Source organism: Temnothorax curvispinosus, unplaced genomic scaffold (genome assembly GCF_003070985.1).
Source record: "Temnothorax curvispinosus isolate PA1 unplaced genomic scaffold, ASM307098v1 QBEX01004092.1, whole genome shotgun sequence".
Lineage (NCBI taxonomy): Eukaryota > Metazoa > Arthropoda > Insecta > Hymenoptera > Formicidae > Temnothorax > Temnothorax curvispinosus.
In genome coordinates, this window is record NW_020213872.1 from 557778 (window position 1) to 584206 (window position 26429).

The 26429-nt window shown below is 42.9% G+C and overlaps 1 protein-coding gene across 1 annotated transcript; it reads left to right on the top strand.

Annotated features, from left to right (window-relative positions):
- Positions 1–13148: 13148 nt before the first annotated feature.
- LOC112453145 (zinc finger protein Elbow) lies at positions 13149–21006 on the top strand. Its single transcript, XM_025013717.1, has 2 exons — positions 13149–13762; positions 17193–21006. Exons 1-2 carry the CDS (start codon positions 13697–13699, stop codon positions 18633–18635), a joined length of 1509 nt encoding a protein of 502 aa, XP_024869485.1. The 5' UTR covers positions 13149–13696; the 3' UTR covers positions 18636–21006.
- Positions 21007–26429: the final 5423 nt, after the last annotated feature.

Here is a 26429-nt window from a genome sequence, read left to right on the forward strand (position 1 = left end):
AATTATCGTTACAACGATATGCATGGCGGTGAATACATATACTTATAATAGAGTGTGAGAGAAAATTAAATTGCCGTTGTAAATTTTCAAGACTTGTATATATTATCGTAAACGCTATATTCCAAAAAGAAGAGTTATTTCTTTCGATACAAGGCTGTGTCAGAAAATTGCTCGAACGCTACGGCAACGTTAATAAACGAGTTGAAACGGTAGAATCGAGAGTAGGATATATATATATTTATTTATATATTTATATAAAAGGACAAAGCCTTGACTAAAACGATAGCGGAGTATCCCGATCGCTAACGCGGTGCTTCAACGAAGGGGCGAGAGCTAGCCGAGGTTTACGAGCTGGGAGAGCCTTCTGACGAGGGCCACGGCTTTACGTCGTCGTGTGTCACGCATCGTTACTGCCGCAACGCCGTTATGAGACGTTTACGATAAGATATGTCGCACCTTTCGCCCCTGACAGCCCACAGATTTACCGTTGGTGGCGAGAATATAGCTTAAGGAGGCTAGGATGAGGAGAAAAAGGAAGGAGGAGGAGGAGGAGGAGGACGGTTAGAGGGGTGTTGCGTCGCGGCCATAATGGCGGTGTCTGAAAGGCGTCTTTTGCCTGACTGTCCGAGGAACAATATTATATGCTTAATAACTCTAACCGTTTCGCGCGAGACTACGTCTCTCGGCCAGGATTAGCCGAATGACCGAGTTGCGCAATGAATGCGAACCGATGATGTCTGCCACTAAGTTTAGATGCGAGATGCAGCGAGGACTTGTGAGATTAATCTCCTCCGGGCAATTGAACGTTCGTGACGTAGCTAATACTCCCGTCTTATATCCCGGCGTTCAGCTAATACGACAGATTCATCGATATAAGCATTATCATCGATGACGGTAACGACGACGGACGATGGTAATTTTAGATTTGAACATCGATACGTGATAAACCGTTTGAGAAGCCTGTAATCTGAAATTATATGTATGTATATGCAAAAATAGACTTGTTGAATCACGTTAATCCTTTCATTTACTTAGAAAGAGGTATATACTGAATACCGAGCGACCGGTCTGCTCGAGTCATCCTCGGTCATGTCATCACGATATGTCGAGAGACAAAACGTGCGGAGTGTAATTACCAGACTGAATGGGCAATTTATGCCTGCATACATTGTAGATAAGTATCGTCCCATGTGGATAATTGCACGGAGGTCTACAAATTATATGTATAATCGTACGTCGAGGACAATCTTCTCCAGTTACATTATATAGTCACGAAGTTTTCGTCTTCAAAGAATCCTTGAATGCATGACATGGATTATCCTAAGCAAGAATCTCGAGGATTGACGTGCGATAATGCATGATGGAAATATTTGACAAATGCCATTATGATATCCGATATGCGTGTGCGTGCGTGTATATATGTGTGTATAATAATTTTATTTTTATATACAGTTGTTTCTCTCCCAGACAACATTAAGACGTCTTTAAGACGTTATATGTCCCGGTCTAGGACATTATGTTCACTCATTCTCTCTTCTTCTACAAATTATTATTCGTGCTTTGTCTTTTCTTTGGCCACCTTCAGCAGAACGTTTATTTTGCAACTGTTGGAAGTTTTCTAAGCTCATTCCTCTAGATCTAAAAAAATAATCCAATTTGAGCTAAAAAAAACCTCCAGCAGTTGCAAAATAAAGTTCTGCTGAAGTCTTTTTATCGAATTATTTTATTATTTACAACTATATGCTGATTTTCCCAACCATAAAAATCATTAGTCCACATTTTCTAATGAGCAGCGAAGAACGAAGATACTCGATGACTGATGTGATGGCGGTTTCGACAGAGGGTAAGAGCAGGGCAGAATGGCGCTGCTTGTTTAGGACCAGGGACCGTGTATTAACTTCAGCTTCCGTGGCATATTCGTTCCGACGATCGCTACGGCATCCCCCCTACTCTCCCCAAAAACGCTAATGGGGAACGCATACAGATTGGGAGGGCACTTAGCGGACTTAGCGCCCGCGGCTACTTTATTTACGCCATCCGACGCACACGTCGACCGCGATGGCAACGACAAGCCTATGCATACAGTAGCACTCGATGCTAACCGACTGTACAAACACCGTCCGCGCAGCTCGTGGTGTTTGTGGACGGTCCCGCTGCTCCTCGCGATTGCGGTTGGTCCCCGCGCTAAACTGACGTCATGATGCTCATGTCAGTCGGAACGTCGTCGGTGCTACTGTACGGTCTGTTTGCAGAAACAACTTTAACCGTTTGACACTTTCGGAAAGATCCCCCCCGATTGGGTGGCACGTACGCTAGGCAAATATCTTTTTAGTGTAGTTAACGACGCTCAATTTCATCATTTCGGAATCTCCGGAATTTCTGCCCGCCACCTTCTGCGCGGGAACGCGAAACAAAATTCAACGAAAGCCAACGGCTATTCGTTGAAATCCGTCCGAAATATGAGACATCACAAATATAAAAAAATATCCGTAGAAGTGTTAAAGATGCAAAAGGATTAATGTCGCAATTAATTCGCAACAAGAGTGTCCTATCGCAAATCATACATTCAATATTATATTTTCATATTTCAATCGATGAGAATTATCAAAATTTATAGTCGCTGATTCTTCGTCGAAATAGCCACAGTGTCGTATACTTTGTCCGTCAAAGCTCGTCGCATGCCAGTATTGTCGCGACATTTGACCGATTGCGAAACCGCTCCAATAAATCCAGGATAGGGGGGAATACAAAGCCCCTTTATATAAACGACGTACAAAGATATACTTTTGCAGTCCCCCCCCCCCCCCGAACAGAGTCACGCCTATTCGCCCTATTCGCCACTCAAATATTTCATGTTGACACTTTCGACATTAACTCTATTCGTCAGGGACTTGTGCCTCTCTATCCACATCCACGGTAGCGCCCGGTATTCATCCGCGCGACAACGTCGGCGGTGCACGGCTCTCCTCTACCTTTTCTCTACCTTACGCTACGTGACAGGCAGCTGTTCGCGTCCCGTGTATCCTGCGTCCCCGAGAGTCATTATGTACAAACTGCGCGCGCGTCTCCGTTGCCTTTGTAGCCGGGGAACGTTCTGTTTAGACAGGCCTCGTTTCCGGATGTCCAACGCGAATTTCCCGCCTTGGCGACGACATTTCACCGGCACGGCGCGGCGCGCAGGTGCGCGCCTTCTCGGACCATTTCGTCACAGGTTGAGGAACAACCCGCCACTTACGCGCGCCCATTGTTTTTTTTTTTCTTCAGCGGCCTTCTGCCGCTCGGATATCTCTGGCGTCGGGAATTTCGTTTCGTGACGAAAAAATGCGTCCTGCATTCCACCACATTTTCCGACGTTGTAAAACGCGGCGGATACATCTTGAAAATGTAGATACGGATACGTATCGGCGGTTAGTGGAAATTTTTATGATAGGTAATAACGTTGTAATATCCTCAAAGAAACTGTACACTGTACATATATTGAAAACAATTTCGCGTTGCGTTTGATTATAATTTATCTCGCCGGTAGTACGGTAAGCGATTAATAATAAACATTAAATACATTTTACGGCATACCGTATACGTTTATGCTTCATTCTTGAAACAGCTTTTATACTTTCTCATATTTTTTTTTTTTACGTTATTTCTAATGCATCTAATATCAGTATGCGGATATCGCAGCGGAATACTAAGCTCTTTCCTCAAATAAGGTTTCTCTCCATGTATCCCTATCGAAACTATCGAGACGACGACGTCCCGGGATCACGAGATATTATTCTTTGGAGGATAGCAGGAGGCACGAGGCGCGCGAGACGTTCGAATAGCGAGAGCATCCTCGCGACCGCAAATCATTCGGGTTCCCCGCCCCACACCGGAACCGGCTAACAGTTTTGTAAAAAGCTTTTGTGAGTTCACCGCGCTCGTAACTTCAACTTTGTCGCCGACGGTGTTTCCATCGTGGGACAGGAGACGACCAGACCAGACCTGTACGCCGCGGTGCTAGTGCGGCAGAGGGATTACAGCGGAGCACAAAGGGGTCGGCGACGGCGAATCTGCGGGGAAAGGTATAGGGGAGGAGGAGGAGATAAAGCGGAGAGGGTGAAAGAGGCGCTTCTCTCTCTCTCTCTCTCTCCCTCTTTCTCTCTCTCTCTCTCTCTCTCTGAAATTACAGCCTCGTAACTCCCGGTAAGCGGGAAAGAGCGTATGTGACAGCGGGCGGACAGGCGCGCATGGTTTTCCGGAAGTTTTATAGCCATCAGGGGGGGTGTTTCCAGGGGTGTTTCGGGCCGAGCTACCCAGCCGTTGCCTTACGCGGTCTGCGCCGTTACACGGTTCCCGCATTCTCGTAAACAACCGACCAGACGTGCTTATCGTGTTCTCGCGACGCGACGCGGCACCGAGACTCGGTACCTCGTTTTGATGCACATCAATTCGTGTAACGTTGCCGAAGATAACGGCAATAATACGCTCGGCGATAAAGGTATCTTTTAAAAGACTAACTGTCGCTCTTTATTGATAAAGCAGACTCTTAAGCTTACTCACGTTTCCCGTGGTCTGCTCTTGAGATCTGCTCATGAAATGTCTCGAGAAAATAAAATCCTTTGAATCTTTATTCATGTAAGTTCTCTGTTTCTGTTATCAGTTATATTATTATTTTTACCGAATCTAGGCTTAAACGCGTCAAGCGTTCACGAATGTATTAATTGCAAGGCTAAAGCTTTTATTTGTTCAAAATCTTTCACTCGAGAAGTTATCGGTAACCTTGTAAAACTGGTAACCCACGAACTAAATGGGCAAAATGTTTTAACTTATAGGATGGTTGCGTGACGCAAGTTATATATATTATTGGTCGCGTGCACTAGGATTATAGTTCATTTAATTACGCTATAAATCTTGCAATCGCGATGCACAAATTATTTCGGTGCACGTTTACAACTCTGGGAATGAATACAAGTCAGCGCGATATAGAACTTTTGCGACGTTTATATCACGGATATTCACCCAATCGTTGGAATTATTAACTTAATTTATATTTCTAAAACTGGAAAAATAATAATCCTTATATTTGAAGAAATTAACAAGTTTCTTGCATTTAATATAATTTTCATCGAATCTAGCCTTTTAGGTTTTACAATATTAAAGCAAATGAAGCAATCGTCAAAAATCACTGCGTCAAAAATCGTGACGCGTGAAGTGATAACGCTATATAATGCTCCGAGCATGCTCGAGAATTTATTAGCAATCAGTAAACGTCAATATTATCGATCGACATGTATTTTCGAAGTATTTCAAGAAGAGTTGCAGCATCGTCTTACAAGTCATCGCTTAATGGCTTCCGCGTTGCCGTAAACTGTCAAGCCGATGTATTTATAGAGTTGCTGTGATACACAACTGCAGCAGTATCCTTTCGGTATCAAGAACCCAGCATAAATATGATAACGTTACGATAACAGCCACAATTAGCGTGAAAGGTATACGTATATTAACATAAATGTTGTCTCTCTCCTTCTCTTTCTCTCTTCATGTTTCCTTCTTCGAAAGATCTTGAAAAACCATTTGCGAAACTTCTTTTTTTTTAAAGCGCAACGATTTATAACTCCTGCAAATATCATTCGATTAACTTTAGAAGTTCTTATTTACTTTATGAAAACGGCTAGTTTGAAAGTGAAGTTTCATGGTTAACAAAATGGCATTTTCTTCGAAAACAAATATGTGAAAAAAAATATACTTCGGAAATGGAAAGCAGAGACGAGAATCTAGGCGGTGAAACGCCGCACCGCGTTTACCGCATCGTCGACATCGATCAATCAATATACCCGGTAGTAGTGGCTGCCCACGTGATACGGTAAGGGGGGATCGGGATGGATATTGGATTGCAAGATGAAAGCTGCTCGTTAAATTAGTTTCTAATCTGTCTGATCTCTGAAAGCGCCGAGTCCCGGGGCTTCATTCTCGTGCGTCTAATCATTAATCTCTGCCAGCAGATGTGCCGCCGTCATTGATTTAAATCACCGGCGCGTTGGTTAACCCTTCCTAATCTAGTCTGCCCGTCTGGACCGGCCTGATGCCCGATCGGATTGCCGGAACGAGATAACGTGTACTTGCGTATACACCAGAAGTGGAAGCAACGTGTTCCGCGTTCCGGAGCGGCCTCGGAAAGGAAATGGGAAAAGAAAATCCGAGTCTCGTTTCGATCGGCGCCGTCAATTTCCTTTTTTTGCTCCGGGGAAACTTGACTCCGAATCGATATAGCTCGAAGAAACAAATCCGCACACGGCACAGAATGCGTATGTAAAGATATAATACATATGGCAATCGTGAAGAACAAGTGTGTATTGCACTGGACTTGTAACGAGAAACAATAAATTTTTGTAAACATTCTCTTTGTCTATGTGATTTAATTAAAAAGCAAAGTTTAAAATATAAGTTATGAGTAAATAAAAATTATTAACTAATTTATAATTTAATTTCTAGCATAACTTTTCAAATAAATCGTGAAATATTTATGGGGACATGATAAAACATTTATAAATTAACAAGTTCGTTCTGTATCCTTATCACTTTGAGATTCACCATTAAGAAATGCGAGCAAATATGATGGAGAATGCCCCAAGTAAAAGACAAGAAAAAGACATCATCTGAAAAGCCTGGGTGTCTCCCCAGTCGTATCCTTCGCTCTCTGCGGAATCGCGCGCGGTGACAGCGGAAAGAGAAGAGCCGGGGATGTCTCCCGGCGAAAATTTCGGTACACGCTCTTTGCGGGGCCCGACTCCGCGACTCTCGTGAGCCGAGCGCAGCCGGAGACGGTAAATCAAGCCCGCGAGAGTGAACTCTCGGCGGTGGCAAACAATGCGCGGCGTGACGAAGGCATTGTCGAGTTTACGCCCCGCGGGGTGCACTCTCCGGGGCTAACATCCAGAGAGCCCAGTTCACTCACCATTATGGAACGAGAACGAGAACGGGCGGGTGCGGGGGGGTAGGGGAGCCCCATCAATTACATGGGAAATTGCGCTCGCATTATTTATGTGCGTATACACCGACACGAGCCGCGCACTAGGCCACGCCACGCCACACGTTATACTATGCTACTCCACTATGCTGCCACGCCGCGCCGCATCGTGCCGTGCCGCAGTTCTCCGCAGCGGTTATCGATAGCCCGACAAAGAGGACATAAATAACGCCTTTTGCGCTAGTACACGTTCTGTATGCTCATATCGGTACGGACGTGTATACGCTTCCCCCCCGGCCCCCGTTATTCGCGCATCGGACGGATGATTCTTAGTAAAGCGGTGATCCATTATCGGCGTTGGCTGGCGCGCAGGCACCCGCCCTCTTAGCGTATAGGTCTCTCGCCGTTAAATCGAGGAAGCGGACGGACATCGCATTGGCGCGCGAGACGCAAATTATCGCAATAATTATCGCTGTTTATAACTTCATTTCAGATAAGCCTCAAGTGGAGATTACGATTGCGCGTCAGAAGTATTTTCAACCGTTATAATATCTTATTTATCTTGTGACACGCCTCACGCGGAAGTTTGCGCGCGGCGAATCATCCTCGAGAAACTGAGAGGTTTCGAACGCTCGAAGAATTTTTTATCGCAACGAGAAACAGTCGTGCATCACGCCACGTACGTGTGTACGCGCCAAGATTTTTCGAGCTTCATCGTCATATTTACGCGCTGCCGAATTTCTCCCTTCCTTGTCAGTCGATACCAGGCAGCGACGGCACTTAAGCGCTTTTACCAGAAATCATGTCGCACGGAAATATCGCGCGACTAACGCGACGCTTTATATGTCCGCCGCTACATAATGTATGGATACGTACGTTACGTGAATAGGATGACAAACTTAACCTCCGGGCAAAGGAGTAGAGGATATACGGCAGAAGCTGCCACATCGGTGGAAAAGTCCGAGAGAGGGTGGGCGGGGTGGGGCGGGGCGGTGGGGCAAGGGGGAGATGGATATACGGAGCTGCCGAACGAGGCGACAGCTGTCGATTTCGTGCAGCCCTTGTGCAGAATGCGCCAGTGGAGTTGCAACCGACTACCCATAAATAACGCGCTCGTTTCTGGAGCGCGCTAGGAGGAAAGGAGAAGAAGAAGTAGGGAAAAAAAAAGGAAGAAGAAGAAGAAGAAGAGCCGAAGCGAGAAGTGGAAGGATGGCGGGCGGTGACGGTGGCGGTGGCGACGAAGAAGAGGCGGGAGAAACATCAACGACGTTACGCGCGAACGTCGTCGATCGGGCGTCGCGTCGCAGCGTTCGTGCTCGTCGACGACATGGCGGGATTAGTTCATTACCCGTGCGTTATACTAATCGTGTTTACGCTTCGCCTGATCGATGCGCGGTGAACGGAGGGTGATTATCCGTCCCCCGAGTAGCTCGGCGCTATACGGTGAGACACGATGACGCGTGAGGAATCACGAACTAGCCAAGTCAGACCCTGGACCGTAGCGCGGAGACGAGATTATACTATTTTAGCGTTTGGATTTGGGCTGATTAACATCTCTCCTCGAGAGAAAGATGAGAGAGAAAGAGAGAGAGAGAGAGAGAGAAGTATTGTCCAAATTAGAAAAAATTGGCTGCCATTATAGGACGGCAATTTAACGCAATTATTCGCAATTTTCGAACGACGCGATAAATATTGCTTCTAGGCGTAATTAGCATGATTCATTGCGAGATGATGGAAAATAATGGAAACTTCCCGACGGAATAACTTCAGAAGCTTGGCACACTCATTAAGAAGTCAAAGGAAGTAGGACTGCGTGACGAAAACCTATAAATCGTTCACGTAATTGCGCGCAACGCCGCTGCACAGTCTGTTATTACCGGAGACCGATAACGATAATGTTCGCACAAACCATGCACCGTATGCCTTAACTATAGCTTTTGAATACAAAGTCATGCAAATTTTGTTTTTGCGTCACTTCGCGTACGGAAAACGAAATGTGTGACAGTGTGACATAAGATGCTCGAGTATCACACTAAATCAAGCGTAAAATATTTTCCGTCGAGTTACATTTATTGTCGCAAGCGGATCGGATCGGCCCGTGATATTTAACATGTCCCGTAGCTAATATACAAATAACTATCGGTCTCAAAGTAAAATCATTTTTATATCGAGCAATGGATAAAAAATTCTTCTCTAAATCAGTCGGTACAATTGTTCTATTTGTTCTTTCACTAACCTACATTTGCAATAAAATAAATGTCAAAAGGTATTACGTGATAAAAATATTTTTAAACGTAACGAAAAAGTTTCTCTGAACATTTTGTAAATATTGCAAAAATACTTTATAAAAAAAACAATAGGTTTGTCGGAGTAGAAAATATTAAAGGCTAAAAAAAATATTGCGATCAAATAAACAGATATTTTGTAAGGAACAGTTTCATTACGTGTACGTTATTTATAACTTTGGAATTTTGGTAAAAAGTTAATGGGTTAATAGTTCTAATAGAAACGTATTACACAATTTTCGACCAATGTTTTCCCATACGAAAGAAATCCCGGACAATATTCCGAGCGCTATTTCTATCTTATCTTCCTGCGGCGACGTTCCGGGCGGTTGTTAGATACGAACAGTTTCCACGGAAGAGCATTAGCGGCGTTATTAGCGCTAGTTAGAGGATACGCTTTGGTGAGAGATGAGAGCGGTGTATAATTATCCGAGCCTCCTCTTCCCTCGGCTGAACAGACGAGGACGACGTGTTTATGTGGCGCCGACTGAAGGAGCCTGGCAGAGTGTCTTGTATTATCTGCGACATCAGACCAGCCGACGAACGACGAGTCGTTGAAGGAGGGTAGCAAGACTAGCGAGTCGAAATGAGTAACAAGTAATCTAGCATTTCTTGCGCGTATATAGCAGCTGCACCCGAGAAATTACGAACTTAGCGATATCTCGCGCGCTGCAACCTGAATTTATATATGACTTAACGACATCACGTGATTGCGTGTACCATGCAGACGCATGCCACGCCATCGAAAGATGCACGTAGATTTGCGTTGAAAAGAAAAAAAAACGAGGACGTACTCTATTGAATTTCTGCAAACGAGATGCAGATTTATACCTTTATTAAATAAAAAAAAATCTGTGCCGCGAAATTGCTGGATGTTGCGCGCCTAATTCGTGAATATACGATATTCGGGCACGTATCAGATTCAATTAGAGCTTTCAATTAATATCAAATCATCGTTATCAATTCTCGGGCACGTGATTAATTTTGGAAATTCACGACTCTCAATCGAAACTTTTCAAACTGCTGTTCTGTTTTTTTTAATTTGCGACGTAAATTGCCGCCGCATCGTGTTTTGCGCCCGCTAAATATTATTATATCTTTACCAAACTCCGAACGGTAATATTACGAGCAGTCTTCTTTTTGAGTGTTTAATTAAAGTGCCGAATTAAATCAGGTTACACGATAATGTACGATTCAATAATCAATATACGAATTACGTAAATCACCTTTCCCCCGCATGGCACATGCAATACAATCACAATAACACGCTACACAATCCTATAATTTTGCGTATAGTAATGAGAGGAATTGACACTCGAATTTCCATGAAACAATTGATATGCGTTCCGATACATCACTAGCGCATCCGTATCCGCCAACGTACACCAGTGCCATTACCACTTCAATCCATTTTAGTCGAATTCATTAATCGTTACAATATGCATTAGACCTCGCATGCAACGTGCGAGCGTTTTAAACGTTTTCGCATTAAATTTATTTCCGTATTAAATTTTACCCACGCGTCGTGAATATAAAATAAAAAAGCTATTTCAATATGCGTTTGCTAAAAGTGGAACGTTTACGAAAGCCTCAATGTCTGATAAGTTTACGAGCACGTTTTTTTTCGCCACGAATGTCCATATTTGTGAAAAATGGTTGAAATGGAGACGCAAGAGAATTTGTTTTTTCTCTTGTCTATCTTTCATCAAGCTTTCGCTCCAGCAATTACACAGATAATATGACAAAACTGGAGTAAGTTGTTACACCACATGGTGTTAAATGACAGGATTGAAGAATGGTTTCGTGTAAGGTTCAGGTAAAATGAACATTTATCTCGCTTCTGCTTCGCTTTCCTTTTTAAAGGGGCATTTTAAAGCGTTGCACTTGCGGTAATAAATTTCCTGGAGCTGTCATATTGTAAATACCAAGATTTTCGAACAAAAGAAAAAAATATCTTACTGACTTATGCTGTACCATATTATACATTTTCGAAGATTTTTTATATATCACCGGCAATCGCGAATCTATTCTCACCACTTAATATCCGCCGCGCGTGTTTACAGATACGCTTAGGAAACGGTAGGGAGACCTTTTACAATCTATACCCGTTCGGGCATCTTTTTATTGCGGATAGAGCTTTATAACGCGCCTCGATGACGTTAGCCGTACATTGGATCTCAAGCGTGAGTGCATCGTCGTAAACGCACGAACAAAGGCTGCGTTAAGTGCATAAGGCGATGGTTATACTGCTTCACGCTCTACTTACTCGTATATTATATTGTTCGATACTTTATTGCTCTACGCACTAGGATGCGACGATGAAATAAAACGTCCGCCTCTCGTACGCGAGAAGTATTATAGCCTTCCGTTTTTTTTTCTTTCTGTCTGAATTAGCCCTACTAAACAAGTAAAGGGTTCTGAAGGACAAAAGGACTGAACGTGTCCTTCGGTTCTTAAAGAAAGGCTTATAAAAAAAATTTGGCTGAAACTACACCCAGCCTCTATGCGAGACGAAATTTCGTAATTAGGAAATGGTCATTCTCTAAAAGTCGAAGAGTGAAATATCACTTAAAATGAGTGAAATGCAAGTGTAACGGAAAGTGAAAATTGTGTCTGTGCATTTCGAGTGATTCCTCACTCTAAGAAAGAGTAAAATCGCATTCCATTCGAGTGAAAGGGCACTCTTTTCGAGTGCAGTAGACCAGTGTCCATATAGCAGTGAATTATGTCACTCTACAACTTTGAGTGGAAAATTAAATTTCACACTATTAGGGTCATATATCAGTCGATCTTTAGTGAATCGTGATTTAGGCTGCATTTACTGTCAGTACTGAAAATCAATAGTATACGTGACATAAAATATAGAAAAATATAGATTTTCAGTACTGACAGTGAATATCGGAATGCAGCCGTAGAATAAGAGATCGTATCATTCCGGTAAAGTATAACCGCTCTAAAAATTTGAGTGAAAAATTCACTCCTACCTTATGAGTGCCCGCGCATTTACTCAAATTAGAGTGACAACGACCCTCTCTTTTAGTGTACTATCGCAATCGCTCTAATATATTAGTAGCAAAACCACTCTGAGATTTAAAGAACAATGAAAAGTCAAGTATAATATGAGTCGTTCGACGTACGCGAATCTAATTCGACGCGAACGACCGAGCTTCCTCGCGTGTCAGAGCGCGTTATTTCCTCCCGATAAAAATAAAAGTACCGGACGGGCAATTTTCCTACGAACAATCGGTTCGTCAAGCGCGATTCGACGATCACGAGAATTCAACGCGTCTCGTAGATGGGCCTTTATCTCTCCGCGCGCACTCGCTTTCTCGCGCGCGCCCGCCGCACATCGTGGGAGCGGGCAGGTGCCGGGCGTTACACGGTGGCATCCATATCTCTTTAACAACGCCACGATGTCAGCGAAAACATCGGAGGTAACAGTATCGGAGTACGAACTACGTGGTTGTACACGAAAGAAACTCCCTCGGTGGCGCGGCGGTGGTGGGGGAGAGCCGCGAGAGAGGGCACCCCGCGCCAGTTGACACGTCGTTGGCCGGGTCGGTCGCTCGCACCCGGCACCCGGCAAAAGTGTCGGCGTAGCGCGAACCGACAACGACCACCGTGTCGCTACGGCCGCCGCCGCCACCGTCGCCGTCACCTTTGCGTTCGCCTCTTTCGCCCGCATTGGTTAGTCGCCGCCGCTCGTGGTGTTTCGTGTCGTTCCGCGCGTCGTAGTCCGTACAGTCGCGATACATCGTCCTCCGCTCGGCCGGGAGGAGAGGAGGTGGTGGAGAAGGGGGAGGAGGAGGACGGAGGACGGAGGGGGGGCAGCACCCTACGACGATGTCGCGGACTCTCGCGAAGAAGAAGGGGAGCCGGGAGACGCTCCCCGGGGGAGCACGAATCTGCGGTGTACGAGTAGGGGTAGGGGAAGTCAGCTGAACGGTGGTGGAGGGGTGAGGGTCGAGCGACGAGAAGGGCAACCGCGCGCTCCACGTCGCTCCGCTCCGCGCTGAGCGATTTAGTTGCGAGTCGAGTCTCACCGCGTCGACGTGTGTCGAGATATATCGCGCGGGATAACGCTACTGTGAAGTCGTTTTCTTTCTTTTTTTGTTTTTTCGCGTGGGTCGCGCGGGGTACTCCGACGCGACGACGGTCCACCTTCCCTTTTGCTCCTCACATATGGTTTGGTGCTTGTGAAAGAAAAAAGGGTGCGTATCGCGGCGCGTGCACGAGAAAGTGCCCGCTCAACAGCCAGCCTGGTGCATGGCTCCGCGTCCAAGAGTGTTACCGTTGTCTCGCCGCTGCGACAGATGTAAGGGAGGGAAAAGTGCGACGGATCCACGCAGGTGGATCGCCGATGAGGAGCCGATAGTGTGATAGAAAACAAACAAAAAAAAAGTGGTGTGCTTTCGTCGACGCGTACACGACCGACGGGTGCGAGCGAAAGGATCGACCGCGAAAGATGCTGACGTCCAGCGCGAATCAGTATCTCCGTCCTGATCATTACCTCACGCCGCTACCTACTACGGTTAGTCTCTCTCTCTCTTTCTCTGCGCTCTTATTCGCTTCTATTCGCTCTTTCCTCCACTCTTCTCTACTCTTCCGACTAGTCGCTATTTACGGAGTCCATTATTCATACCCCGCCGTTCCTGTTTGTACGTCGCGAGTTAACGATTTGTCGAGATACGCATCTCTCAACGTTTAAACGTCTCCGCGTTTAACGACGCGATATTTTCCCCACTTGTCGTTTGCATTCCAAATGCGCGGCGAAGTAACAACGTATACGTGCTTGAAAAAAAAAACTTTACATTCGCTCGTCTCGCGGAGTAGAATGTCTAGAGTGAAAAAAAATCGATTCGAAATGTTGCATATAAATCACGTTATGAGTTAAACATAATAAACAGGCCGAGCAGAGATATAAATAACTCTCGCCGCGTAAGCCACGTTCCATAAGATTACACGACGACTCCGAAAATCGGAGTAACGATTAAAACGAGAATAATTTAATTCCGATACACGCAATCTCGTCGTCGCCTCACGAATATCCGTGCCAATATTTATATGATTAACGCAAAACGCAAATAGCCGAGATGTCGAGTCCCGCTGTGAAAATATCTTTCCTAGCGGCTCATTAACGTCGCCTGTCGTCGTTTCGTTAATCCCGACGGAAACACGCGCGCCGCGTTTTACGCTCCGAACTCCTGTAAACTATTTTTGGGGACAGCGGAGTGTGTGCGTCGGCAAAAGTCACGGCGCGCGTCGCGCGCTGATTTACGCGCGTCATAAATCAAAGCGCGATTCGGTAATACAATGCTGATTGTTGCGCGCGCGCGCGCGGGGATGGGATGGAAAAGCGAGCGGAATGGAGCGTTCGATCGGCTTTTCGGCACAGACGACGGCCGCGCGTCGACGCGCGTTCTACACTCTTATATTCAGACATTCAAATCTCTCTAATATTTAAGAGGCATAAAAATTTTCGTACGCGCAACTGAATTTGCAATCTGATGAATAAGTGATGGAATTTGTAATCTGCTTCGCAAAGAAAAAACAAAGAAAAAATCAATCGCTCAATTACTAGCAAAGCTATGCACGCCACAGAAAGAAAGAACATTCTTATTTAGAGAATGTCTTTAGAGAATGTATCTTTTTGACATGTAAATCTTGAAATGAGATTATATAGCGTTAAACGAAGATAAATTGTTAATTTGCATCAAAGCGTTATATATAATTCAATAAAGATATATTCTTATTATGCAAAAATATTTTTTATTAATGGAAAGCAAAAAATATTGTATAGAGAATAACAGCACTTTTTCAAATCAAGAACATTCATATTATACGATAAAGACAGTTTAGTCTTATTTTAAAATTCAATATTCTCTACGTGAACACAAATAATGTTGATTCAATTTTATTATGTTATACAATGAAGAAGAAATCGGAAAAAGAAGACTATATGCGACAATTATAATATTCAAATTAAATTATAATATTCTTGAAATATACAAGAAAATAATTTTTTTTTTTTTAAATTAGATGGTCTTGCTTCGATTGTATTGATTTGAATATATTCGTCTTGATTAGACTAATTTTTTTTGTACGTTAAACGGCCAAAATATGAGCTCAAAGAAGAGGGATGTTAGATTAAAATGAAAACAATTTATTCAAACGATCAGTAACATAACGGTTTCGACCACCATTAACCAGTGAATCATTTGTCGTAAAGTTTCCACAGCAGGTGAACTAATAGTGAGAACAAAGGCAAAACATCGATTCTTACAAGGAAAATTTCTATTCTCCCTTTGAGACTTTTTTTTAGCGAAAGTGATACCTTTACACCTGTGAAAAAGTCGGCTCGACTACAGAAGGAAAAAAGAAAAGGAAAAGATATTCGACGAATTTCAGCAGAAGTCACGTGAGGCGCGGAGAGGGCGGAGGGAAGTCTCTCGAGGGGGCATAAATTAGCGTCGACAATCAAAAGCCGGCGGGCGGCATTAGCGGATTAAAATATTACGTTCGAACGTTCCCGTTAACTTTCACGAGTGCAATTAATATATAGCCTCGCGTTGCCGTAATGGCTTGTTGCAATTCACGGCATTAATATCTGTCGGCGTCGCGCCATTAGTACAGACCGACCGTGAGCGCGCGGCGCGGCGCGGCGCGGCGGCGTGTTAGTGTTGCATGATCGTTGCATTTTAATTACGGCGGAACATCTGTTCGGTGGACGTATCAGTCGACGAGAAATATCGCTTCTCTATACGTTAATTATACCGAGTGCATCATCGTGCACCGTGCTCTGTGCCGGGAGAGACGCGCGAAGGCGCCGATATTAAATTCCTGCACTTACACGCTAATGACGTCTGTATCGGGCAATAGCGTATTGATTATATCTCCCCGGCGCGTCTCGCTTTTGGCAAAAAGGAAAGCGAGACTCCGCGCGGATGATCGTCGCGGCAACGTTCCACATCATTGACGAAGTCATATTCCAGATTCGTAGGAATATATATGCGCGCGAAAACATCGCCTGTTATACGGTCGGTTTATCCGCAAATAAAGATCGTTAGTCGTAATTTCATAGGTATATAAATTTAGGTGCAGGTACATAAAACTTAGAATGAATACCTATACATTTATCATTGTTAGTGGAAGTAATTCAATTTTAACGTTGACAGGTCGTTAGGAAAAAATCTGGGGGACACGTCGCTCGCGTAAAAAAATTTCTCGATAAATCAAAAGGGCGGGCGTTCCGTGGGATAAGTTTGTCCGACGCACCCTTTATCCACGTCAGTTCTCGCTCGGCAAAAGAGTGACATGGCGCTACAGATTGCGGTTTGCGCGTCATTAATTGGACTTGCCTCCATCCAGACGCGTCACGCGCCAAGTTTCGAGAGTTGTCAGATCGTATATTGCGGTGTAGCAGTTGATCGAAAATCACCGACGTTATGTATTTGAAAGGAGGTCGATCAGATTCGCGATCGGTAAACGTTAATTATTACCGATGCGAGTCAATTAATACTAACAGTTTCATCACCGTGTTTATAAATATATAAGAAAGTTTTACATATCAATCATACGTTAACATTGATTTTCGAAATGATGAAATGCAGGGTGGAAATTTTATGTTGAAAAATGTAAATCGGTCATTTTAAAAATCAACAATTCAATTTTAAAAGGCAACAAAAATGTTTTGGCTATACATGAAAGGTTTAATATGTGCGAAATGTTGCTTTTGAACAAAAAATTCAAATTATATGATCAATGTAACTTCGCATAAAAAAAGATTATATCCTAAAGAAGTAGAAAGATAATTATTTTCTTTAACGCGACATATCAAGGATTAATAAAGTATTAAAAAATCGACTTGTCATTTCTCAATATAAATATAAATATCCCACTCAGAATTGCACAAATGCAAGTTTTAATTGATTTTATAAATATTTTCCGCATTTTCATTTCAGCTGGATGCGAAGAAGAGTCCACTCGCGCTGCTCGCACAGACCTGCAGTCAGATAGGAGCGGATCCACCGTCCAACAAATCGTTACTAAGTTCCTTGGACAAGACATCGAGTAGCAGATCATCCAAAACTACGGAGCAGTCACGCGAGAAGTCTTCGCCGGCGGTGACGGCGTCAGCCACGGTGCCAACGTCGGCGAGCGAGTCCACGAAGACCAGCTTCAAACCGTACGAATCCTGCCTGGGACGCGAGAAAGCGTGCACGCCGGACGAGTCGCGATCAACGTCGAGCCACTCGACGTCCGGCCGATCGAGGACACCTGGCAATAGCGGCAAACGATGCCCGAGCAATCAGAGCGCCGCGTCGACGCGCGCGGTCACGCCGCAAGGTAGGAAAACGGCGACGCCGAACGGCGAGGTCGGCCGGGGCTCGCCGGCATCGAGAAGCTCGGCACCCTTGGTGCCATCGAGCACAGCGGACGCTTCGACGAGTCAGCCAACCGTGAGTAGTCCCTCGTTACAAGTCAAACCCGCCTACAGTCCCGTCAGCGTACTGGCGATGGCCGATCCGTCTATCAAGGATCTCCCATTGGGCACGTTCAAGCCCGGCGTCAGTCTACCAGTCTCCACCGCTGCCTACTTGGGCTACAGTCCCGGTCAGCTGCCGATCGACGTGATGGCCAATTCGCTCATGTCCCATCACGCCGCCCTGAAGAACGGCATCAACCCCTATCTTTACGCGCGATTGAAAACCAGCGGCGGTCCCGCGGACGGCCTGATGCCGATATGCCGCGATCCCTTCTGCACCGGCTGCCAACTGAACTCGCACCTACTGTCGAACCCGGCGACGGCCGCGGCAGTGGCCAACATCACCAATGGCAAATTGCCGTCAGGCGCGGGCGCGACGCCGGGTTCCTGTCCGGCCGGGTGCGCTCAGTGCGATCACAAACCCGGCAGCGTTTCGCCCTACGGGTCGCTCAGCGCGGTTTACGCGCACGCGCAGCTCGCCGCGCTGGCCGCGGGCACCCAACTACCCTACGTGTGTAACTGGATCGCGGGCGACACCGCGTACTGCGGCAAGAGATTCACCACGTCCGAGGAGTTGCTGCAGCATCTCAGAAGTCACACGAACGTGTCGGCGAGCGGCGGCGCGACCGACCCGGCCGCCGCGCTCTCCCTGCTGCCCGGGCCGCCCCCGACGCTGCACCCGACTCATCCTCTGTTCGCGAGGTCTTATCCTACGCCACCCTTGAGCCCGCTTGCCACCGCGCGCTACCATCCCTACGGGAAACCTTCGCCGCTCCTGACACCGTCTCTGTCGACGCTCGGTCTGCCGCTTCCGCCGCCGCCGCCGCCGCCGCATCCGCACGCGACCGGACTGGCGTACTTCTCGCCGTATTCTATCTACGGGTCTCGTCTGGGTGCCACTTCCGGGATGCATCAATGAGTTCTCGGCAACAAGGGTTCTCGCGAGCCGGACGAGTAAGCTCGCGAGACGAGTCGACCGGCGAACTGTGATTCTGCTACGGATTTCGAGCACGTGAACGGGGAGCACATCGGTTCTACTATACGCGGTGCTTTTGTCACAAATCTCAGTACAGGAACCTGAAGTCGTAGAACGGATACCGGAAGCGGTAGGAACGTTCTTCTCGATTGTACTATGCGATAGTATGCTCGGTGCGTCTTCCGCAAACCTGTACGCTATAAGCTTTTTTTACCTTATAATTGAAAATCTAATATAGAATCCGAAAGTAATATGCACACGAAACATCCTCTAATTTTATCTCTAGGTGCGAATCATTACTGTTTCGATGTTGCAGACAGATTTGGTATATTTTATAGACACTAAAATATTTCAATACTATTTTTTTTTTTTTTTTTAATAGGTCTCGATGGTATTCAAGCGTTTTCCTGCGAGCGCTATTTTCGATAAAAAGTAATATACTATGTCTGTATGTTTGGTCTTTTCCTCTCAAAGAGATAAAATATCGTCGTTACCGCGTATGCCTACCTCAGCTTTGCAAGAGTAATGATTCAATCTTGTCGTTGCATTTGAAATACGTTTAGGACGATTAACCCTCGTTCAGCAGTATTGAATAATGCATGGGAAGCAACGAGGGATTTTCTAAAGTTATCGTTTTTAGAATAAATTGTAAAAGTATATAATATATATTGGTTATTTCTGGTTGCCTTCAAATAATCATTTATTTTATTTTTCATCTTTTTTTATTTGATAGTTATACGTTCGTCGATCCTTATTATTTTACGTAGCACAGTAGTTTAGTTTTACAACAAAATCAAAATAAAAGGACTATTTGAAATGAACAACTTGTACTATATGTGGTTAAACGGGAGAGCTCAGGTAGCGCATTCCATGCGACTAAACATTCCGCTGCCCGAGGGTTAAACGCCTAATGCAAACGTCGCCGAGTTGACTGCTTTCGTCTGCTGTTCGGCATTATCTTTCAGACTCGGTAATTTTCTTAGCCACTGAGAGAGAGCATCGAAAACGAATCGCCGCCTATCAGTTGAGACCACAGAAGCGACGAATTTATGACGAAAGGCCGCATTGAACGGCAGTGCGCGTCGGAAAGGCCGTACATTTGAATGTGTGCAATTTAAACAGTGCTATTAAATTAATAAACTCTTTTTTCAGAAAGAACCGACAAGATTTTAATTTACGATTAAAAGTTGCGTGACGCGCGCGCGAGAGTAAATTTTTCGATATTTTATTCGTTCTCTGTCTATCTGCTCTGTCGGACCGCGTACCTCTCAGTATCGGATGACGAGTGCCACACCAAACGTCGAAAAACCAATGTTTAACTGTGATTTCCGAGTGAGAAAGTTGAGAGAGAGAGAGAGAGAGGGAGAGAATGTGCGATGCGATGAGCTTCCGTGAAAGAGATTATACGCGTGCGAATGTGTGCAACTAGAATTTGTTAATGAATGCGCAATTACGGAGATTTTATTTCCGAACGAAAGTAATCGTCGTAATCGGATAAATAGAAATGAACGTTTTGTCACGTATCTATTTCAATCACTCGGCGAAATGAAGAATTTGCTATATATGCGAATCACTACGATAATTTTAGGCAAAATAAACTTTGTGACAGCGGTGCTTTCTTACGTTTATTTCAAAAGAAGAATGTATAAAAAATACATACCATGTTTCGGCGCGGAATTTATTTATTATTTATACTGTTTGATTTATATTGTTACTAGTATTATTATTGCGAAAAGTCAATTTTTCAAATAAGATTTGGATCACTGAAATTTTAACACTATCTTTTATTTAAATATTTTGTACGAGCAGATGTGCAAATGTGCATAATTAACCTTATCATCTGCTTTTTACTTCATGCAGATGCAGAAATATTATATAATTAATTGTTTCAGACATATATTGCATAGTATTCCTTGTTTGAAAAATGAAGTTATGTACTTTTGCTTGGCATTTCACATGCACAAATATTTGAATGCCAAGCAAATAGAGAAACAATGAATATATGCAATATTTTTCAACATTTTATTCATTCGAAATTGATCAGAACTGCAGGGGAACAAATTTAGTTTTCATCACTTTCGACTGAAATATTCTCCGTTTTTGCGATTGTGGGAAATAAATAATTGATATAATGTAATAATCTGCTATATATGTACTATTTATAAATTATATCAATGTCCTACTTCCCTTGTAATTATTGTACATTTGTTTATAGGTACATAAACTCTAACAAATCCCTAATGAGGAAGCGAATAGTTCGGATATACATATATACATACGTATATATATATATATATATATATATATATATATATGTGTAGATATATATATATATATGTGTATATATATATATATATATATATATATATATATATATATATACGTCTATTTTTGCGTAACCAAAGTTTTAGTAACTACTATCGATATTGTCGATATTACGTAGCGCATCGAACTTTACGTATGTACATGACATTATATTGAAGAGCGACGCGAATGACTATTATTACAAGATATTGTAATTTGTAAATAGCTTTATTATAACGCAACGTTCGTAGTTACTATCGAAAGGCATTGTGAATGTCAAGGAATTTGCTCACAATTCTAATTCTTACGTTGACTCTATGTATGTCTGATTTTTATATGTGGTTACAAAGCTTTGTATTTACTTGGCACGCGTCAGTGTCGTTATCTACATCAACTTGTCGTTATTCTATCATTGTTTTATTCTATGTTATTGGAGAGTTTGAGTTTTTTCAAAACCGAAATACAGCAAATCGTTTCTTATAAAAAAAAAATAAAATTCTCGTATTTATTAACACCATCACTGTCCCAGATTAGTTTAGAATCTTTTGCGGAACATATACGAAAGATATCACTTTTCTACTCATACTTTTCCTTTAATATTATATCTTTTGATATGATATATCCAATATACATGCGATATTTATTTAAAATAATTTTACATGCTAGATATATTTATGATGTTTATTACATCGATATACAGATATGAGAAACATTATTTACAAGCTTAAATCAAATAATTGAATTGGAGATATAAAATCGTTAATTCATAAAATGGTAATAAAGTATAATATATGACCGATGATAAAAAAATATGGCTTATTATAATATATAAATTATAATATAATATGTAAATTAATGTCGCCATTTATCGTTATTCTCATTAATATTAAAACTATTGACATCTTGTAATTGATCACGAATAAATTATATTCCTCTTAAGTTTCTCCAAAATCCGGGAGTCAAAATTTATTTTATTCATGAAAGCATTTGCACGAAATTGATATTATAAAACTTTTCTACGACAGTTTTTTATCGTGTGCAAAATGACTACATACAGATATATATATGTATAATGAACGATACAATATGTAAATGCGCCTAACGTTCAACCGACTGCGCAAATTAATAATGTTCAGTCAAATGCCCCGGTGAGAATTATAAATTATGGTCGTCATCGCTTCTGTCGTGTTACGGCGAATCAATATTAGCGCACTCGCGTTTCCAGTGTAAGCACAACCTTAATCACCGTTGTGCTACATTGAAATAAATCATTTGCAATATAACAAACGATTGCGTGATAAAAGCATCGATTTCCCGATGACAACTGATGACAATTTACCGTCCGCCGGGAACTTAAATTATTTAAATTACGTCATAAAATTGATTTCTGGCTGGATAGCGCGTTTATATATGCCAACTTTACGGATGGTGAAGCACGTAACTGTTATTATATCAGATGGATCTGAATTTCCATCCTCTATGGAAATACCGCGAAAACTGCAAAATACATAAAGCGATATCTCCGATTCGCATGTCGCGAGTTATTATCGCTTTTCCATCGCACGAACGGACATCGATAGCACGCAACACCCGTGATGATCATGAGGCGCACATCCCGTGCAAATGTGAAGACGATAAAAAAAACGCGGCAACGATAATTTTAGCGATAAGTTGAATAAAGGAACGAAGGGGCGTGTGTGCTCTTGCCGCGAAGGGGGCGTCGGTACCTACCACGCCACGAAACAAAAAGCGGAAGCAGATGCACGAGAAGTCGAACCGGCTTTGCACGTTGCACGTGGGGTGATTTCGCTTGCCCTTTAAGTGATTTATGGACAGACGCTGCGACTCCATCTACTTGACCTATTCACCTCGTTATAAAGGATAATGTATTCATGAGTGGCCAACCTTAGCCGCGTTAGCTTCTATCGAACCGCGTACCGCGAAAGCGAAGAACGTAGAATAGAATAGAAAAATAACGTCTGCTCAAAAATATCGAGCTTTGAATCGTGATTGTGTATGGATTTCAACGAAGCTACCTATGTTTCTTTTTTTAAGGGAGTCTCTTTTATTTTTTCCTCCTTTAGCGCGAAGAGAGAGCGGAAAATGTAGAGAAATAAAAAAAAAATGTTTTCTTCGCTTCTCAAAACTAATATCTCGCATAAGTCCGACGAGTATCCGTTTCCACGTATTAATTTTTATAATGCTCGGTGCGCATAATGTTTATCATTTTTCGTCGAACGTTACTCGCGGCTACTATAGTGTGCAACGTCTGTTCTTGGCCGTGACAAGAAAGTTACGCATCAAGTACCTAGTCAAGAGTGCTCTTCCGGCAATGTTTTGCATCGGGGAAGGCATCGACGGCGGTAAAAGAAAGCAGCGGCACTTATTGTTGAAGAGTACTTCAAACGGATTAGTTGGCGCCAGTGAATTCAATGGTTTCCGTTCGCTAGTCGACAAACCGGTTTTATCATGTCTTTTGCACTATCTCTTCGATGTATTCCGTTTTTATGTTTATATTTATATATATAAAACAATATAATATAAATATAGATACATAATTACATATTTTAAATATCGATTTTATTTTATTTTCTCCATCTTCAAAATTCGAAATATTATAAAATAATGTAATATAAAAATATATAATAAATATAAGAATGACAATCTTAAATTCATAAACTCAATTTATGTCTATACTTTCGAAAATCTTCAGAGAATTTTTTTAGTATACATTTCTCTATATATTCACAATAATGAACAATATACTTGTTTGACATTTTTTTAAATAGCTATTATTTTTAAAACATCTTAATTTTTGAAATTTTTTTTTAATTTTTAATCAAATATATAAATAATTAAAATAAATTTTTTTCTCTGTTTTTATCGTGTTGATTTCTTCGGGGGAAAACGACGCTTGATCATTTTTTCTTTCGAAACATTAAGATTCAGAATCGTGAAGATCATCAATCTAAGCGGAATATAATCAACCAGGAACAAATAGAAGGCGATTAACTGGCCACATATACATATACACGCGTGTGCGTGCATCAACGCCAAAGCGATTACTACCCTATAGATCGACAGCTCTCGCAATTGGAATTGGGGCGAAATGGCGAATCGTAGGAAGGGATTTACGCGGAAAAGGACCCGAGTAATCCAGTGCTTCGATAAGGACCGAGAGGGGTTAGACCGATACAACATTGCCGCATAAACGAATTAGACAGCGTAACACAGTTAGGCTGATTGGTCGCGCGCGATTAGGAAGCAATTACCTCCGCTAAACGAGATTATGTGGCCGCAGGCTTCGTCATTTCGCATTACTCTCTCATTTCGGACTCCTTCGAAAACTATCCTACAAATTGATCTGGTTTCACGAGCAAGATTGTTTCTTGGATATTGTTATTTAGGAAACAGCAGGTTAACGAAGCTACACTGACCATACGGTACGTATCGTTAATTTATTTAATAATTAATCAGCTATTATATTTGAAAGCTAATCAGCTGATGTTTTTCAAGATGTATCTCATTCTTCTTCTTCTTTTATTGTTTTATTGTCTTCTTTTATCTTATTCTTTTATTCTTTATGGCATCTATATCTTCGAACCAGGGTCAATACGGCCAAAGACGCATCTCATACCTATACGATTCGACAAAAGTTAACATTTACGAAACAATTCAATCGGATTATGTACTAGTGCATTGGACAAAGAATATTGAAAGACGGATGACCACATACTTATGTTACACATGGAACACGAATTCGGTGTCCCAAAAACTTAAGACGACCCGCAGTTGCGAGCGATTCGATACGACAAGCCTCCGACCCCGACTGAGGCTATAAGACTCTCTGCCTACTCTACGTTAAGGGTAAGACAAACGATGCGTCAGCGCAACCCAAGTAGAAGAGATTAGTCTCGGAATGATGAACGGCCGACGAAAAAGTACCGGCGTGTGCTCCAACTGTATATTACAAGGCCGTAAAAGGCGGGAATGGCCGCGCGAGGAGGATATCTTGACGAGAAAGAAACGAGCAACGACGTCAGCGCGGTTACTCGCAATTAGTCAAGTTTTCCCGTACGCGAGCGACCGTGTCTGGTGACCACGCTTATTTATAGCCCCCGGGATATACGTGTGAACACAACACGAAAGTGGACGCGGACACAGCCCGACAGGGACCGTGACAGCTTATAGGGACGCTGGGATCTCGCGCGCGGTATTGGGAAGCTCGGGAACCTAAATCTTCAGTCGCGAACAAAGAAATCGTCGAGGCGCGAAGAACGAGTCGTCGTCTAAAGCGCAATTACAGCACGCTTGAAAAGCACCGTCAAACTTATAATTTTACAGTACATTTTCATCTGTGCGGAACACTCTGTTCAGTTTCAGATGCGTCAATGCTTTGCGACGTAGCGTCGTCAATGCACCTTCCAAATCCATGTATATTGGAATTTTCTGAATATTGCCGAGTAATTGTCTACCTAATCTCGATGACGCAGCGTGCGTTCCAAGTTATAGGCCTCTCTGCCAGCAATATTTGTGTATATATGTGTTTGTGTGTGTGCGTTATGCGTGCCGAATCTCTCGATGGTTTCTTCTCCTTTCATTCGTCAGTAATCGATTATTATACGGCGGATATATTTTCTTCGAATCGAATAGAAGAAGGGCAACCGCCATTGTGATTCCGTGGCCCCGGGGCGAGATAAATTGTGTTGTACAAATACCCCATAACGACCGCGAAAAGCTTCAGAACTCGACTAGGGTGAGAATTGGCCCGTTGCAACGGCGACCAACGAAGAGTAAAACCGATAGCATACAGAATCGCTCCGGGAAGCTAACTGTCCTTTGATTTCTTTGTTCGTCGCTGTTTCTATTCAATTTCCGATCGTTGCCACGATACCCCCTCCCCCCATTTTTTAACGGGTTGATATAGCAATTCCCTTCGGCTCATTCCCTCCGAACGAATTTTTATTGATTAATAATGTTGAAATATTGCCAATTAAAATTAACACGATTGAAATGCTATTGGTATGTAATATTGCGTGTTAGAACTTTGGTCGGTGTAAACTTCGTTCGCGATTGCTCATTAAACGTACTTTGATATACGTGCTGATACGCACGTTCAGAGGCAGTATTATCTTACAATTAGTGACGTTTCGTTAATTTGTGATACTTTAATTTTTATTTTTATTTCATTATGCTTACCGAAACATCGTCAATATCTATATATGATGTATGCAAATTTGTAAAACTCAATGTGTAATATATGTACATATACATATAATTTCTTCGGGAAAGACGTAGAGTATATAACTATATATATAATATATAAGTATATATAATATAATATACACATATTATATATATATATATATATATATATATATATATATATATATATGTGTGTGTGTGCGTGTGTGTATGTGTGTGTGTGTGTGT

What these genes read in the sequence shown, in the direction of transcription:
- LOC112453145 (XM_025013717.1), top strand. Translation starts at nt 13,697, where the DNA reads ATGCTGACGTCCAGCGCGAATCAGTATCTCCGTCCTGATCATTACCTC. An exon ending in TCACGCCGCTACCTACTACG is followed by an intron (nt 13,763 to 17,192) that starts GTTAGTCTCTCT and finishes TTTTCATTTCAG; the next exon opens with CTGGATGCGAAGAAGAGTCC.